The sequence below is a fragment of the Toxorhynchites rutilus genome, chromosome 2 (assembly GCF_029784135.1).
Source record: "Toxorhynchites rutilus septentrionalis strain SRP chromosome 2, ASM2978413v1, whole genome shotgun sequence".
In the NCBI taxonomy this organism is placed as follows: Eukaryota; Metazoa; Arthropoda; class Insecta; order Diptera; family Culicidae; genus Toxorhynchites; species Toxorhynchites rutilus.
In genome coordinates, this window is record NC_073745.1 from 184,246,309 (window position 1) to 184,263,900 (window position 17,592).

Below are 17,592 nucleotides of genomic sequence, written 5' to 3' on the forward strand. Positions count from 1 at the left end.
ACTCGTATATACACATCATCCTCACTAAGGTAATGTTGTATCTCAAACTTATTCTCGTTATAATCCCTTTAATTCGTCAAATATTCTGGTTTCATGAAATTATCCGGCAATGTTTTGGAAATCTTAGATCATTTTATGTATAGTGAATAATTCGTGATTTTCATTCTGGAAAAGCTTATAGTTTTACAACTGTCAACATGTATGATAAAAAAAGCTTTGTACCAGGAAAATTTTGGTAGGGATCCTAATGTATTTATTATGTATAAAAAAACAGGCAGAATAGAGTGTTTGTTAGGATATCAGGAAGCATGCCAGAAGGTCTGGAAAATCCTGAAAAATCAGAAAGGTTGGCATCTCTGGTCATAAAATTTTTTTAAAATTACAGCACCACGGATCAAAGTTCGTTTATATTTATAGATTTAATATTTTGCTTCTCGAACATGTTCTTTTATTTGTAAAGGAACCTCACGTTCCTAAAAAGATTTCGTTTTCTCATCGTCGGGCGTTACTTGCGTCTTGTTTTTTTTAGTACTTAGTTGAAATTTCAATGCAGAATAACATGCCTTGAATGAATGTTGCGTGTACCAATTCATATCGGAGGATCATGACCAGAGCGGGAATTGTACTAAAGTTTCTAGTCAGAGAAAAATTGTATATCATAGAGTTTGTATTTTATTTTTTTATCCCAACACAATTTTATTATATTAGGCTCATTTAGCAATTCAGCTGTAACAGAGCCGAATTCATTCGTGTACATTTTTATCCTAAGATAACTTTTGTCGTATACTACACTGTTACCTTTCTATGGCGTAAGAGTATCGCGCTATATATCGATAAACATTTGTGTTTATCTATAACACAGTAGTCATTTAGACGTAAGAGAATTCCTATTCTATCGATGCACAACACATGCCGCCTTTTCCGGCGTAAGAATATTGCTATTGTTCGAATGTTCACAGTTGGGCTGTTCACAGCGGGACTGTTGATATGAGGCTTCCTTTGTTGAGTTATTAATAGTTCCAATAACCGATACAGCAGACCGAAAATGTAAGCGGTAAGGGACTGGGATTACCTTCACATGATGATTGTTGCGTGGATATAGTAGCTAGAATAACACACAAAGATGGTCAGTAGAGGGGCCCTGAGTTATGAGCTCATGATCGTTCGCTTAGTAGCGGACACGCAACCAATTAGGCTATGAAGACCCCTTGAGAGTTTGTATTTTCGAATTTGTATTTTCGAAGTTAATTTTAAGTAAGAGTTTGTATTTTCGAAGTAATAAATATAGCGTACATTAATATCAACCACAGACGGTGTGTACAGGTAAGCGTAATAGATAACATAACGAGTGTTATATTCGGGTCGCATTTGGACGTCTTGGAGAGACTCCATTTGATTTCATTTCGAACAAAATGATCTAAGAAAATTATGTGGAACACTCAGAATTAAAGAGAAAATGTTCTTAATGAGTTTATTAAAGGTCAATGGGATGAAACTGTATTTTACTGAAGTCGATGAACAGCAATAACAGTTCGGCTGAAAAGTTTATAAGGTAAAACAATTTTTTTTTTTGCAAAATTCAATTTTATTATTCAACATAACTGCCTTCGAGGGCGATACAGCGATTATAGCGATTTTGCAACTTTTCAATAACATTTTTATAGTACTCTTTCGGTTTTTCCAAAATCAGTTTCGGTAATCACTTCATCATCGGTCTTGAATTTCTTTCCAACGTGTATTCTCTTCAGGTCTGCGAACAGAAAATAGTCGCTGAGGGTCAGATCTAGAGAATACGGTGGATGCGGAAGCAATTCGAAGCCCAATTCATGCAATTTTATCATCGTTTTCATTGATAATCACAATTTTTTTTTTCACAATAACAAAAGCTGCTACACTCTCAGTGCTGTAACTCACGAACCAATCGACCGTTTGCTGTCAAATTTGAACACGTATCCATTGAAAGATGGTGCTTTGTGATAGTCAAGTAGATGTTTGCAAGAGACGCCATCTAGACGTCACCCGCATGAACTTTTCAGCTGAACTGTTATTGATATGATGGAGTGGTTGGCAGAAAGTCCCGATTCAAACGATATAACTAAAAATTATTAAAATTATGTCACATGCAGATATCATGCATATGGGCGGTAATATGACTCTCTCTGTTACATCTCAAGACAATTCAAGAGGATTATTCGAAAATTGATAATACTGCCGTGGGGTCATTGATTGATCTTCGAAAACCCCTCGTAAGATAAAGTAAACAGTAAACATATACGTGTAAATTGCAACACGTGAACAACAGTTCATGAATTTAAATAACAAGTTACTTAAATGAGTTGCTGTTCATTCCTTTTTAATCTTTATATATAAAAGAAGGATTTTCCCACGTACGTGTAAAATATCATCACGGGAGAACGGCTGATCAGATCTGCGTCATCTATATATTTTGTGAGTTTGTCTTCACTCAAATTAGAACAATAAATGCTTTGAAAAATATTTAAGGTGATTAGGAAAAAATGTCTATGCGTTTCTTTATATATAAAAGAAGGATATTTAAAATAAAAAGGGAAAATTCGGATAAGAGGTACGCATATATATGTTTCGCAGTGAAAATCATCATTTGGACCAATTTTACAGATCTGAACGATTACATACAAACACTCTTAAAATCGATTCGTTATTTTTTGCTAACCAAAAATATTCTCCAGAAATAAATTATATGGCAGAACAACGTTTGCCGGGTCAGCTGTTGTCTTTGATACACAGTTTTTTCGAATATTAGCGATGAAGCCAGAATACGAAATGATTCTTTGATAATATATTAAAATTTCACAGCAGACTTTCAAGAACATTCAGCAATAATAACTTTCTGAAAACATGCCCTGGATTTTTGGTCGTGTTAAATGATGAATGTTGTACATAACAAATAAATATAAACTAATGAATGATGAATGATGCTCTAATATAAAGCAATTGTATAAAAGTACTAGAGCGTAAACTATTTATAATAGATTTGCGACAACATTTGTATTTTATTGTATTTTCCTTATATGAAATGATAATTATTTATTGTTTCTTTTTTTATACATATTTTCACTAGTTTAGTGCTGGCCGGAGATCCATAAGTTATCAAGAAACAACTGAGCTATAATCATTCCCGGAAAATAAGTTGCAGAAAAGTTGTCAATTCTATTTATTCACAATATTGACACTCCGACCAGTATTATGTAGTTTCGATAATAACAAATATCTCAATATATCTCCTACTAGGAAAATAAGTACAAGTAATCAAAAATCTCCGCTTTTTGCATATCCCTTGGAATATCAGAACATCTTGGAGAACTATAATTATTTGAACATTCACGTTTATTCCCAGTGTATCTTGCCAAATAGATATATTGTTTATATACAGCCATTCCATGTCAAACCGATATAGTGGTTCTCAGATTTTCGTGGGAAGTGGAAATTTTGTTCTTTGTCGCAAACCGTTAGACCCGTTTTTTTTTAATTTTGTTAGGGTGACCATTTCCATTTAAGGGTGGTCCGAAAAATCAAATTTTTCCACGTTTTTTCGAAAAATGACTTTTTAAAAAAAATCATAACTTTTGAACCACTGTACCAATTCTTATGTAAAATTTGAATTGTGTTCTCGTTATTATTGATTGTAATTATTTTTTATAGTTTTCATGGTCTCGGGACCAAAGGCGCTATATTTTTTTATATTTTTTCTGGAAAGCTGAAAATTTTTCACATAGCATATCTTGAAACAAATCGTTTTTATTCGTTATGAAAAAAATATAACACTCTGAATAGAAATGGATTTTGTTTTCGTAATTATTGATTATATTTGTTTTCTATAACTTACATCGTTTCGGGACCAAGGGCGCCACATTTTTTATATTTTTTCCTAAAATCTGAGGTTTTTTCACATAATACATCTGAATACCAGAGAGGTGCTATTTTTCGTTTTTAAGTTATGATTTTTCAAAGTTAACATTTTTTCAGTTTTCGTTCAATATTTCTATGCGACTAGACTGGATGTATGTGACTATAATCCCATTAATTGGCAAGCGTGTTATTTTAGTTAAAAGCTAGTTAGTAGGCTTTAATTTGATATGTCGATCATCTGAATCGGTCCATTAGTTCAAAAGTAATAATTTTTTTGAAAAAAGTCATTTTTGGGAAAAAAAAGGGAAAAACGATTTTTTGAACCATCGGGTAACTTTGAAAAATCATAACTCAAAAACGAAAGAAAAAGCCTCCCTGGTTTCGAGATACGTTATGTGAAAAATCCCCAGCTTTCCATAAAAAATATAAAAAATAAAGCGCCCTTGGTCTCGAGACCATGAAAACTATAAAAAACAAATACAATCAAAAATGACAAAACCAAAACCTAGAATGTTTGCAAGCGTAGCATTTTTCCAAGAATGACTAGCCTATAAGCTTTAATTTGATATGTCGACTATCTAAATCGATTCAGTAGTTCACAAGTTATGATTTTTTGAAAAATGTCATTTTTGGAATAAAGGGGAAAAAGTCTATATTTCGGATCACCCTAAAGAGAAAATGTGCACCCTAACAAAAAAATTAAAAAAAACGGGTCTAATAGTTTGCGATAAAGAACGAAACTACCACTTTTGACGAATATCGGTTTGACATGGAATGGCTGTATAATCATATTGTTTGTTTTAATATCGTATAAAATAAAAATAATTTCAGCAGTTATCATATCTTGAGACACGTGGAACAAACTAACGTCAGATTCAATTATTGGACCCTTACCTCTTGAGGATTGAAGTAATCATCCTCTCGATGAGCCATCTCTTGCATTAATGGATTCACCTCCATTTCCCAGCCATCATTAACGCCAGGTATGTCCATGATTAGGCCGACACACTGATTATGTGACACTCAATGCATGAATCGACCGCTCTTCCTTCGATAATCACTAATTTTCACCAACCACAAATGTTACTACTTACGACGCTGGAGCACTTTATCCATGTCACACGTCAATCATATCACACTTCAAAACAGTACCGACACTAGAAAATATACCGAATAAACCCCTCTTAGTTTATATGCCGCCAAAATAGTTTGTTTACACTGTTATCGTAAACAGCGGTCGGTTTCAGCTCAGTTTCTCCATCAGCGTGCGATGCAACGAATCCTGTCGGCGGAAGTTATTCGGCTGCACACAAAAAATCAACAAATAACGATGGGTTCTGAAACAGACATCGGTCCGTAGTTCAAATTATTTCGTTTCAAGCTGGATATTTAACTATAAGGGCATGCTTGTCAACTGTCAACTGTCAATGTGGCTGTGGTCGTCGGGGAATCAACCAATCAATCCCACGATATCAAGGACTCATCGCGATGACGATATGATGTAGATAAACATTTCTTGCTTCCACCGCCAACACCACTCTTAACCACTCGCACCAAGCTGGGCGGAAAAGATAAAAAAAAACGAGCGCGAAACTTGTTTTTCAGTTGGGAATTTTTCTCCACACACCCGCAACGAATGATTACGCCCCGGTTATTGTCGGCTTTCTTTGGCTACTCTTTTATTTGATTTATTTTCTACTTTTCCACTTACAACATCTTCTCAGGTTCTTTTTTTTTTTATCAAACGGTATGAATTCAATGTATTATTTTCCATGACTTTTTACGACTTTATCGGATAGCGTTTTTGTTCCTTATCTTATTTTGAACGAAGATTTAATCACTGGCGTAATGGTCGAATATGAAAGCAATAAGAATATAATAAACATTCACGAAACGATAGTTAATGTACAGTTCTTTATACAGTTACAAATCAATCTTGCCGGTTTATGTAAAACGTCAGCAAGAAAGCACAAACACTCTTATGTGAAGAAAGATCCTTTGCACCTGAATCTGTTTGCATTGATGTGTGTAAAATACACACCTTCAGCATATAGCTGAATTGAGCGCAAAAAAAAACTTGTTTTCTCTATTCTTTACTTATTAATGGATTGATCCGAATCACTCACAGAGCATATGCTTGAGCTATTTATGTTTGACTTGGTGGATAAGCAATCAAGCACTGAATGTTGGAGCCGTGTGTGACTCATGGCCCCAACTGTTATGCTCGGATGTTTCGGTTGTGTTTGGGGTTCCTTTGCTCCAGGTTCCAAAAGCGGATACGGCGATGCGACTCTGGTGATCCCGTGAAAGCAACACCGGCTATGTTTTTCTCCGTCCGCTCATGCAACGGCTGCAAAGGCAGACACACGCCGATTCCGGAGTACATAAACATGCGCTCACATTGTACATAAAAGACACTCTCTTGCTCTCACGAAGAGCACGACCGCACGAAGGATGGTTTTGGCAAAACTCGACATCGGTAAACGACGCGCACATTTTGTGTACCTACATATGGAGGAAAACAGCAACTCCAATTCACTCATATGTAGGGACTCTCCTCTATGCATATGGCTCGCTGCAAACTTCCTCGAAAGTCAGGAAGGTCGGTCGAAATGTACGACGCACACCGAGTGCTCTGTGGGGGACTTGCAGGAGGCCACACCGTCGAAGCGCCTGTCCAGCCTCGCTTGAAATGTTTCTGATCTCGGTCAGGTGAGCTTCGTGCCGCCACTGTGATACTTATTATTTTCTAAAACGCGGAACCAAACTCTATTGAGCGAGATGTTTACATTGAATATTGCGGGGAAATGCAAACTTTCGACTAACCAATAGTCGTTTGTTTTCGGAGAACACATAGGTCCAGATATGTCATGGACTCACATAGTGCGAATAGGGAAATTTTTTGTCGTAAACAATGTGAATAATAATTAAATCGTTTGTTTGAGAAACCCCATAAGTCCATTTGACGCACTTGCGAAAAAACGACAAAAAACTGTTTTTCTCAAAATTTTGACCAGGTTTTCCAATTTGTTGGTATGAGATTCGATTTATAGACCCAAAACATATTATTTGGGACCACTACTTCACCAATATAACAGGTGAAGCTCAAAATATAACGCTTCAAAGTTGATGGACTTAGAGGGTTTATCAAACAAACGAGAAATCAGCGGTATATTTAGCGGTTTTGAAGTGATTCAATTCAATTTGATGTACTTTTAATGTTCATAATACTCATACCTAGTAAGAATGAGGCTATTTATTAGTTACTAGCTGGCCCGGCAAACGTCGTCCCACCCAAAAGTTATTATTCGTTATCACATCCACGTTTTCCTACTAAGCGCACGTTCATGGGTCCGATCGCAGAACTTTTCATTGATTGATCTTCTAATCTACCTTTTAATATTATTTTTTACTGTAAAATTTCAGTACTTCTACCACAACACGACATTATAATATCAGATTATTTTCAGATGCAATTCTCGTGCAATATTTTTCATCCACTTGCAAATAAAATGTTTCTCCGTTACATAGAATAAATGTTTGATACAGAAAATATCATTCTATCATATAAAACAGCCCTAAATCAGACAAATCCTCTCTCGAGTTCTGCTCTTATCAACACATTCGGCGACCCATTTTTATTTATATATTTCGTTACCGCAAACATCAAATGGACTAACAACGCTTGTCAAAATGTAATTGTAGAACACATGCCAATTGAATTTTTCGAATTTCCCCATTTTCCTCAGAGTTTTCCGAAAATTTTCAATTGTCATGTTTGGTTGCAATATTTTTGGTTGAAATATGTGCATTATTTTTATTGGGACCCCCTCTCCTTTCCAGAGGAAGGAGGGGTGTTACACCATCATAGAAACATTTCTCGTACCCAAAAACCCTCACATCCCAAAGTCGGCTTCATTTGCTTGATTAGATCTCGAGTTATTAGATCTATAAGTTATCGAGTTATGCAGAAGTTTGTGTTTCATTTGTATGGCAGCCCCCATGCCCTCAGAGAGGGGGTAGGTGTGTCGAACCACCATAGAAACGCTTCCCCCTAAAACCTCCACATACCCCTAAATCTGTTAATTCATTTCTTAATTCGATTGCTTCTGCCACGGATTGGGCACCTCCTATGAAGTCGTCCATATAGTAGGACTTTCGCAGAGCAATGCTCCAATTGGATGGGACTGACCTTCGTCCACTGCTAGTTGCTCCAGCGTACGCGTTGCTAGGAAGGATGAGGGGCTTAACCCGTAAGTAACGGTCTGAAGTTCATAGCATTCTACTGGATCTGTTGGTTTGAAGCCCCACACGATTCTCTGGAGGGTAGTGTCCTCGTGATGGAATAAAATCTGGCGGTACATTTTGACGATATCTCCCACCACTGCTACTGGATGTATCCGAAACCGAAGGATGATTGTCAGAAGATCGTCCTGAATTACAGGACCCACCAACAGTGCTTCGTTGAGTGAGAAGCCCGTGCTGGTTTTAGCGGAAGCATCGAACATTACACGTAATTTAATTGTCGTGCTTTCTTTCTTTGTCACAGGATGATGCGGGAGGTAATTTGTCTTCGAATACATCGCATGTGTTCGAGAGAGAGAGATATATTCTGACATAAATTCATTATATCCTTCCTTCAGTTCAGGACTTTTCAGTAGCCTACGCTCGAGAAGTTCATAACGATGCAGTGCCATAGTTTTTGACTGTCCCAACAGTTCATCGAAATTATGTTTGCGTGGTAAACGAACCACATAACGTCCATCAGTTTGACGGGATACAGTGGAGGAGTAATATTGCTCACATTGCTTCTCTTCTTGTGAATAGTTGATACGATTCGACAGCTCTTCCATTTTCCAAAAACGCTCTATACTGTCTTCAAGGGTAACTAACGAAATTGTAGTAATACTACAGCGAGACTTCTGCCCATCCGAATGAACTGGGCTAAACTTTCCCGATACTAGCCATCCGAACACACTGTCTATCAAGGTTGGCAGATGAATATATTGTATTCGTCTGGTTGTGTTGAAGAACGAGAAAAAGTGCCCATCAGCAAATCTATTAAAGTTTTGATGAGTACCAGGTCAGCCAAGAAAACATCACGGGGTTGCTTCCAATCACGAGATGATACATTGCAGACTGGAAGCTCCGCGACTATCTTATGCAGGATCAAAAACTCTGCGTTGACTTCAAATGTTTCTCTTCTAGAACGAATTTTTGTATTTATGGACTCTCGGGATTGATGGGAGTGTTTTCCAATTCCTTGGACGAGATTGTTTGTTCTCTTCCGCTTCAATCGTAGAATTCGCACCATTTGTTCCTTCATTAAATTTGGTTGAGACGCACTATCTAACAGGGCTCGCGCAAGGTGTTCCTTTCCGTAGAGATCTGTAATTTTCACAACCGCGGTTAGCATGAAAACGTTTTTCTGGGGTTGATTAAGATATTCGTTCATTGTCGACTCGGTAGAAGTAGCAGCGGGGAAGGCGGCGGATGAAGGACCTTCACCTGGGGTGTAACGCTTACGTTTGATGAAACTCGGGCGGCTTGCGCGGATGCGGAAGCAGTTGATTCGTAGTGGGAATGACCGTCATTGTCAACATACCCTGAATGGAGGAGCGAATGATGACGTTTCTTGCAGGTTTTGCAACTGCACTTCGATGGGCAATTCTTAGCATAATGATCACTTCGAATGCAATTCATGTATAGTCGTTTTAGCGTGACAAGATTTATCCTTGCTGTCAGAGGAAGCCTTTCAAATTTGAAACATTTGAACAATGGATGGCGTTGCTCACACGCGTAACACCTAGTGGAGGTAACCACAGCAGCACTGAGAGATGGTCTAGGATTGGAAGACCTTCGACCGATTGAAACATTTGTAAATCCAAAACGCGGATACGGCGCTGTAAAAACTCGACGAGAGCGTTTTACGTAGGCTCCTCAACAGTGGATGCATAGTCTTCCCATGCTTCCAGAGATTCGTCCGGTAGTCGAATACACAGTAAATGTTCCAAGATTGTGCTCCAGGAATCCACTGGTTTGTCTCAATATATATGAATGCCGTTTGAAGTCATCGACAATTCCGTGTAAGGACGCTGAAGTTTCTTTCTTGACACGTGGAACTTACAGCATAGCTTGCAAATGCAGTTTTTTCAACAGGTACTCGTTAGCATACCTGTTGGCTAAAGCTAAAGCACAACACTTATTCCGATTGATTCTATGAGTTGCCCTGCTTCACCTTTCACTGCTGCGCAGATGTAGTAAAATTTTTGTATATTCGGTACGTCCGGATTGGAGTGAATTAGCGCCAAAAACGTATCGTGGAACGCTAACCACTGATTAAAATCTCCGTCAAACTCTGGTAAAGCGACAGTTGGAAGCTTAAAACCCTTTAGACTAGAGGAAACCATAGCATGCGAAGTTTGAGGAATGTTTTCATTGGGAAGAAACGGAGAGAGCTTAGAGAGAAGACCAGCCTTTATTCGAAAGCATTTGTTTTCATAGGAGGTACGTTGACATTCGTTTTGATTCATACCTTCTTCACTCGTTACTCCACTCTCCAAACCAGCCTGAACGCTTTCTAATTCACGCCAAATTAAATCTAAATTTTCCAGTCCTACTTGTAGCATAATCCTGTCCCTATAGTCATCGAAACTTTCCAAAAATTGTTCCGCACGATCCAGCGAAGCCATAAGCGTAGTCTGTCGTACCGTCAATTGGTGTAGCCTCTGCTCCTGCTCCATCCCTTCGATGATCGTGGGGTTGATCCAGTCGAAGCGAAAACGTCGATGATTAGAGCGTCCGGGTTCTGCGAAAAATTTTAAGACCAGTAGCCCTGGGGTAACGAAGTGAGTTCTTGGACAGCTAATTACCTTTTCAAAGGCAATGTAATGCCTTGTATGATTGTGTTTGTCCAAAACGTCGAAATTCTAGTTCTCCTCCACTATTCAGGCTTTGCAGGACCGATGTATTTATTGTTCAGCAACAATGGTGTATTATTCTGCAGCAATGGCGTATTGTTCAATAACAATGGCGTATTATTCAGCAACAATGGTATTGTCTGTGTGACAGAACACTGATCAATCAAATGAAGCCAAATTTGGCATGTGTAGGTTTTTGAATATGAGAAATGATATGACACTCCTCTCTCCTGTGAAATGAATAGGTGGTCCCGTAAAAATAATACACATATTTCAACCAAACATATTCCAACCAAACATGACAATTGATGTTTTTAATATGACAAAACGCACTCCTATATCATCTTCTATCTATATAAATAAAAATGGATCACCGAGCTAAACATGAGAAAGGAATTGCCCGATTTAGCGCTACCTTTATTCTGTCATATTTTCTGTATCAATCGTTTATTCCACGGAGAAACATGTTATTTGCAAGTGGTTGAAAAATCTTGAACTTGAATTGTGTCTGCAAAAAAATCTGATATGACGAGTTTTGGTAGACGTACTAAGAATTTTATAGCAAAATGTGATTTTGAAGGGTAGATTAGAAAATCAATCAATAAACAGTTCTACGATTGGACCTATGAACGTGCGCTTAGTAAAAAACGTGAATGTGATAACAAAAAAAAATTTTTTTGGGCGGGACGAAGTTTAAGTAAATCTATAAATGTGTGGAAAGCTTTATTTTCATACTGGAGTGAATTATTCAGTCACACAGAAATCATCGGTCATATTTGTCAACAAGAACTCCACGAAGCATTTCTGTCGATTACAAACCTTGTTTATTTTATTCAATTAAAGACCAGTTATTTTATCAAAAATAAATTACGGAGTCTTATTATGACCCAAAACTGGAATCAATGTAAATTCATAATCAAAATCAGTGTCAGCATAACTTTAATTGAAATTTCCGTGTATGTGGATTTTTGATTGTGGTGCAAAGGAAGATAAAAGAATTACAGCCACATCGAAGAATTTTTCATAACAACTAATTTGAGCATGATGAGGGGTGATGTAAACAGCTGCTAATATTAAGTTGGGGAAAAGTAATTCATCATTTTTAGGTGAAATTCAAAACAATTTTTAATCTGTTTGGGATTGTCGGATTTGGGTCAAATATGCACCATATTGTTAAAAAATTTGTTGCCATTCCAAAGGTAACTTCATAGTGTCTCTGTCAGGTCTTGGTCATATTTTACTGTTGCAGTATCGGCACCATAAACATCATTCCCAATTTCAGCGGCCTGGCTTGCATTTTCGCATTTATAAAAGAAAAAGTGTAAAATGTACCAAATTTTCTTTTTGTTGACCTCCATTGTTAACACCCTGTAACTCACAACTGAATGGAACAAACAAAAAACAGAAAGAGAATTTATCTTAGTGCGGAATGTCATATTTACAACGAGCCTAAATTTGAAATTGAATGATCGATATTACGTAAGATATTGATCTCTAAAGTCAGCTACCGAGAAAATAATGGATAACTTTTTCCCCAACATAATATATGTATCTCTCCCCTAATGAGTGCTTTGACCCCAATCGTCGAATTCTGTTGTTGGAATTTGTTCTGAATTAATTAATTAATTAATAGTAATGAGGACGCCGCCTCCCTTTTTTTATGAGATTTGTGAAGATTGCGGTCATCTCTGAAGACATTCAAACAATTCATTCATCGATCGATACGATTGTTGTGGTTGATACGGCTCTTCTTGTCTTCGTCATAAAGTTTCTTAAAATATATGTGTATAAGTGTATTTCCTTCCGATGTGGTGTGGTTTTTTCCTAATTTAAGAGTCTGAGTTTGCTGTGAGACCTGAGTTTAGGTGAATTCGTGCATTATTTAGAGTGAAATTGACAAAACAGAAAAACAGCATCGAGCAAATTGTTCATCGTTTGAACTTTGAATAGTGCTCTTGTATTAGTGTAGATCAAATATTGTCGTGCCTCTTGTAATTGTGTTGGAAGAGTGTTCTTACATTGGCTCTGCTTGTGTGCTTCATGATTGTGTTGGGCTGCTACAGATCGCCCTAGTTTACCTTCCGATTATAAGTGTCAGAGTCCAGCGCTGCTGCATACAACTATACACCTAATAGATTGTGTGCAAGCGTGCGGCCTCTGACTTGCATGCATTTCGACAAGGAAGTAAGTAACTAATAGTTTGTCCGATATAGTCCAGTCTAGACAATAATGAATATCACAGTGTGAGTCTCTGTACGTCGCTTTGATGTGGAAAAAAAAATAAAAAACACTTGTGTAGTACAAGGTAGGTGCTGTCTGTCCTTTGATCGAATCAATTACAGCGTGTTTCACAATAGCTCGCTCGCAAACTCAGCTGGACTCATTCTTGGTTTTGCATACAGCAATGGGAAAGCATTGAAGCCATCGCAAGGCTATATCTGTTTTTCCATCATACTCCCTCTGTCCTATGTTAACTGACCTGTGATTTATTTATTTATTTTATTTTTTATTTATTTTTTCTTTTGTGATTTTTAACATGGATGACGAAATTATATGTGTGATTTGTGAACGGAAAGAACTTGACTCAAATAAAATTATCACATGTTTGTACTGTTTCTCTAGTGCACATTTGAAATGTAAAAACATAATCGGAAATGCGGTTCGTCGTGCGCGTGAAAAGCCGCATTTTTGTACTCCCGACTGTGCGAAAATATACCAGCGTATTGTCGAGATGTCCAATAACAAAGAAGCATTAATTGCAACGCTCGCGACTGAATTAAAAACAACAATCGAGAACGCAGTGTCCACTGAAATGCAAAATGTCAGATCGGAAGTTAAACTGATAACCACTGCCATAGAGAATTCCCAGGAATTCCTATCGGCCAAATTTGATGCTATTGTAAATGATTTCAATAAATTAAAGGTAGAAAATGACGAGCTAAAGCTGGAGCTTCTCAGTTTGAGGAAATCGCAATCTGCATTAATTGAGACGGTCCATAAACTTGAGTTGTACACGGATAAAACAAATCGGGTAATGAACGAAAAAAATGCTTTGTTTATGGGCATACCTACAACACACAATGAAAACGCAGTTCAACTAATTGATAAATCAATACAGTCTCTTGGCGTAACTTTGAAAACAGGATCCATAATATCAGCCACCAGGCTTCATACAAAAAAGAACAATAATACAGCGTTGATTCCCATCAAAGTGGTTTTCAATGATGTAGCCGATAAAGAAATGGTGCTTGAAAGAAAGAAACAGAAAGGTAAACTATTGTCAACAGAAATTGATTCATCCTTACTGTTGAATGGTAGACCAACTTCTGTTTCCATTCGTGATGAATTAACTCCGCTTTCTTTTGAACTTCTTCGCGAACTTCGTGAATCGCAGGAAGTATTAAACATTAAATATGTTTGGCCTGGCAGATTCGGAACAATTCTTGTAAAGAAAAGAGATGGTGATAGACCTGACGTCGTAAAAAACAGAGAAGATCTCAGTAAACTAATAACGCGATATTTAAACGTGGCCAAGACTCCCTCGCCCAAAAGGAAAAGACTAGACAACAATGTTCCTTAATCTTTTTCAGGTCTATTTACCTCGTTTCTTGTTTCATATAAATTGTTTTATTTTTATCAATGACTAATACAAATATTACTAACTTTTTCCATGACGATATAAACGATTTTAACATTAGTTGGAATAATATAAACGGTGACTATTTGAGAATTCTTCAATGGAATGTTCGTGGAATAAATGACTTGGAAAAATTTGACCAGATAATTTTATTTATTAATCAGTGTGGTGTGTCCATAGATGTCATTGTAATTGGCGAGACATGGCTTAAAGCTGACATTTGCTCAATTTACAATATAAATGGATATAAAGCGATCTTCTCTTGTCGTGACGTATCTGCTGGAGGTTTGGCTGTATTCGTTAAAAATTCAATTCAACTTAAAATCGTTGACAATCAAAATTTAGATGGATTTCATTTCATACATATAGAGCTGTCACTTAATAGTCAGATTTTCGATGTAATAGGTGTTTATCGTCCCCCCTCTTTTGACTTTAACAGATTTTATGATTTTCTGGAGAATACATTAAATCGTTCAAAATCAAGACCATACTTCATTGTAGGTGATGTGAATGTTCCTGTAAATTTGTCTAGAAATAATATTGTAGTACGTTATAGTAATCTGTTACAATCATTAGGTTATATATGTTGCAACACATTCACCACACGTAATGCGAGTAATAATATACTGGATCATGTTATATGTAGAATCATAGATGTGGAAAATACTCGGAATGATACTGTGTTCTCAAATCTTAGCGATCACTCATTGATTGTATCTTCATTAAGACTACACGGACGCAAAGTCAAAACCAGAATAAAAAAGACGATCATAAATTACAACATACTGAACTCTCGCTTCTCGAATTTCTTGGAAACGGTGAATTGTGACCAAGGCGTTGAATTTTGTTTAACAAATATCTCGTCGACATACAATTCGATATTGGCGCAATGTTCCAGAACCATTTCTGTTGAGGTCAACACCAAAGGAAACGCTTGTCCTTGGATGTCGTATGATCTCTGGAAATTATTGAAAATAAAGAGTAAATATCTGAAAAAGGCCAAAAGTCGACCTAATGATTCACATCTACAAGAAATGTTCAACTTTATTTCAAAAAAAGTTCAAGTAGAGAAAAGACAATCTAAAAGAGCATATTTCGAACAAATACTTAACAATACGAATCAATCACGAATGTGGAAAACACTGAATTTAATTTTAGGACGCTCAAAGGAAAAAACCCAAATTGGTCTGACTCATAATGGTGTGGAATGTACAAATGACGAAGAAGTGTGTGAAATTTTTAACGAATACTTTTCAAGTATCGGAACCCAGTTATCAAACGAAATTCCTAAACGTAATGATGGTAACCCATTAATGTACTCCCATCATGTCCCAAACTCCATTTTTTTGTATCCGTCAAATCAAGCGGAGGTGCTTAGGATCATCCAAGATCTGAACAGTAAAAAAGGTTGCGGATCCGATAATATTCCAGCGAATGCTATAAAAACGAACGCAGTTGCCTTTTCCAGAATTTGTTCGGAAATGTTCAATATATTGCTGTCTACAGGAAGATACCCAAACTGTTTGAAGATTGCTAGAATTGTGCCAATTTTCAAATCCGGTGATTGCACGAACCCTAGCAACTATCGACCGATTTCAACACTATCAGTATTCAATAAAATATTTGAGAAACTTCTCATTGTAAGATTACTCAATTTTTTAAATGAAAACAATGTATTTTACAAGCTTCAGTATGGGTTTCGACGTGGCAGCAGCACTATAACTGCCATCACTGAGCTCGTGGATGAGTTGATAGATGGTATCGATCGTAAATTGATAGTTGGTGCTCTTTTTCTGGACCTTAAAAAGGCTTTCGATACAATTGATCATGACATATTATTGAAAAAATTGAATACTTATGGAATCCGAGGACTTGCCAGCGACCTCGTACATAGCTATCTCACCGGTAGACAGCAATATGTTGCATTGAATAATGCCAAAAGTGCCCTGCGTTCAATAAACATTGGTGTACCACAGGGCAGCAATATTGGACCTCTGTTGTTTCTGTTGTACATCAATGATATCGGTAATCTGCCATTGATAGGAACTGCTAGACTGTTTGCTGACGACACAGCATTGTTTTATCCATGCTCTGACTCCAGAACCGTCGTAACAAATATAGAAAATGATCTGACTGTTCTTTGTAGGTATTTTCAACAAAATCTGTTGTCACTAAATTTGTCAAAAACTAAATACATGTTCTTCCATTCACCAAGGAAAAAAATCTTCGCTTGTCCCGACCCAAAGTTTGAGAATGTCTCGATTGACAAGGTGAACCATTTTAAATACCTTGGAATACATTTAGATACAGGTTTATCATGGACACAACAAATAAATTCTTTAGAAAGAAAAATCTCCTCACTTTGTGGTATATTGAAAAGAGTATCCTACTTTGTATCACAGAGACCGTTGAAAATTTTTTATTTTGCATGTATTCACTCATTACTGCAATATGGAATAGTGGTTTGGGGACACGCATGTAAAACGAAACTTAAAAAACTACAAGTGTTGCAAAATAGGTGTCTGAAAATAATATACAAACTACCAATCCTCCATCCAACGTTAGACTTATATTCCGACGATTCTCATAAAATACTGCCTCTTCTTGGACTACGCGAATTTCAGACTATCAAACTTATCCACAGCGTTATTAATGACAATGATATTCACCATAACTTGACAATACCTATAGTAAATCATCAACACATCACACGACAAGCACAAAATTTAATGCGAAGTAGAGCAACAACTAATGTTGGTCAGCAACGCATTCTGTTTTATGGACCATCTCGTTTTAATGCCTTGCCATCTGAAATTCGAACTATCACACGTTCTGATAATTTTAAAAAGAAATTAAAACAATATCTCAAATCAATGACCAATGTTTTCGTATTATAGATCGATCAACCACAATAATCCATGTATCGTTGTATGCTTTCTCTCTCTTTTTTTTTTTCTCTATTTTATGTTTCTCCTCTTATATGGATCCCTTAAAAGAAAAATTTTTTTTTTTCACTGGGGTCCATACATTTTTGTTCTTCATGTTTTTGTCCACTCACCTCGTTTCTAAATGTTTGTTTATGTCCTTTTTTTTTTTTTTTTTAATAACTGGAGCCCAACTCTAGGATCCTCAAGTCAGAGTATCTTC

General features: G+C 36.8%; 2 protein-coding genes across 2 annotated transcripts in view; both read right to left on the bottom strand.

The window, feature by feature from the left end:
• LOC129767703 (homeobox protein araucan-like) overlaps nt 1-5,969 on the bottom strand; it is a 216,534-nt gene extending 210,565 nt beyond the window's left edge. The window contains exon 1 of the mRNA XM_055768861.1: nt 4,783-5,969. Within this exon, the coding sequence (XP_055624836.1) occupies nt 4,783-4,881 (99 nt within the window). The 5' untranslated portion in view covers nt 4,882-5,969. The remainder of the gene's footprint in view (nt 1-4,782) is intronic.
• A 2,049-nt stretch (nt 5,970-8,018) lies between these two features.
• LOC129766489 (uncharacterized) lies at nt 8,019-8,741 on the bottom strand. The gene has a single exon (XM_055767057.1). The coding sequence runs from the start codon at nt 8,739-8,741 to the stop codon at nt 8,019-8,021; it is 723 nt and encodes a 240-aa protein (XP_055623032.1).
• Nucleotides 8,742-17,592: the final 8,851 nt, after the last annotated feature.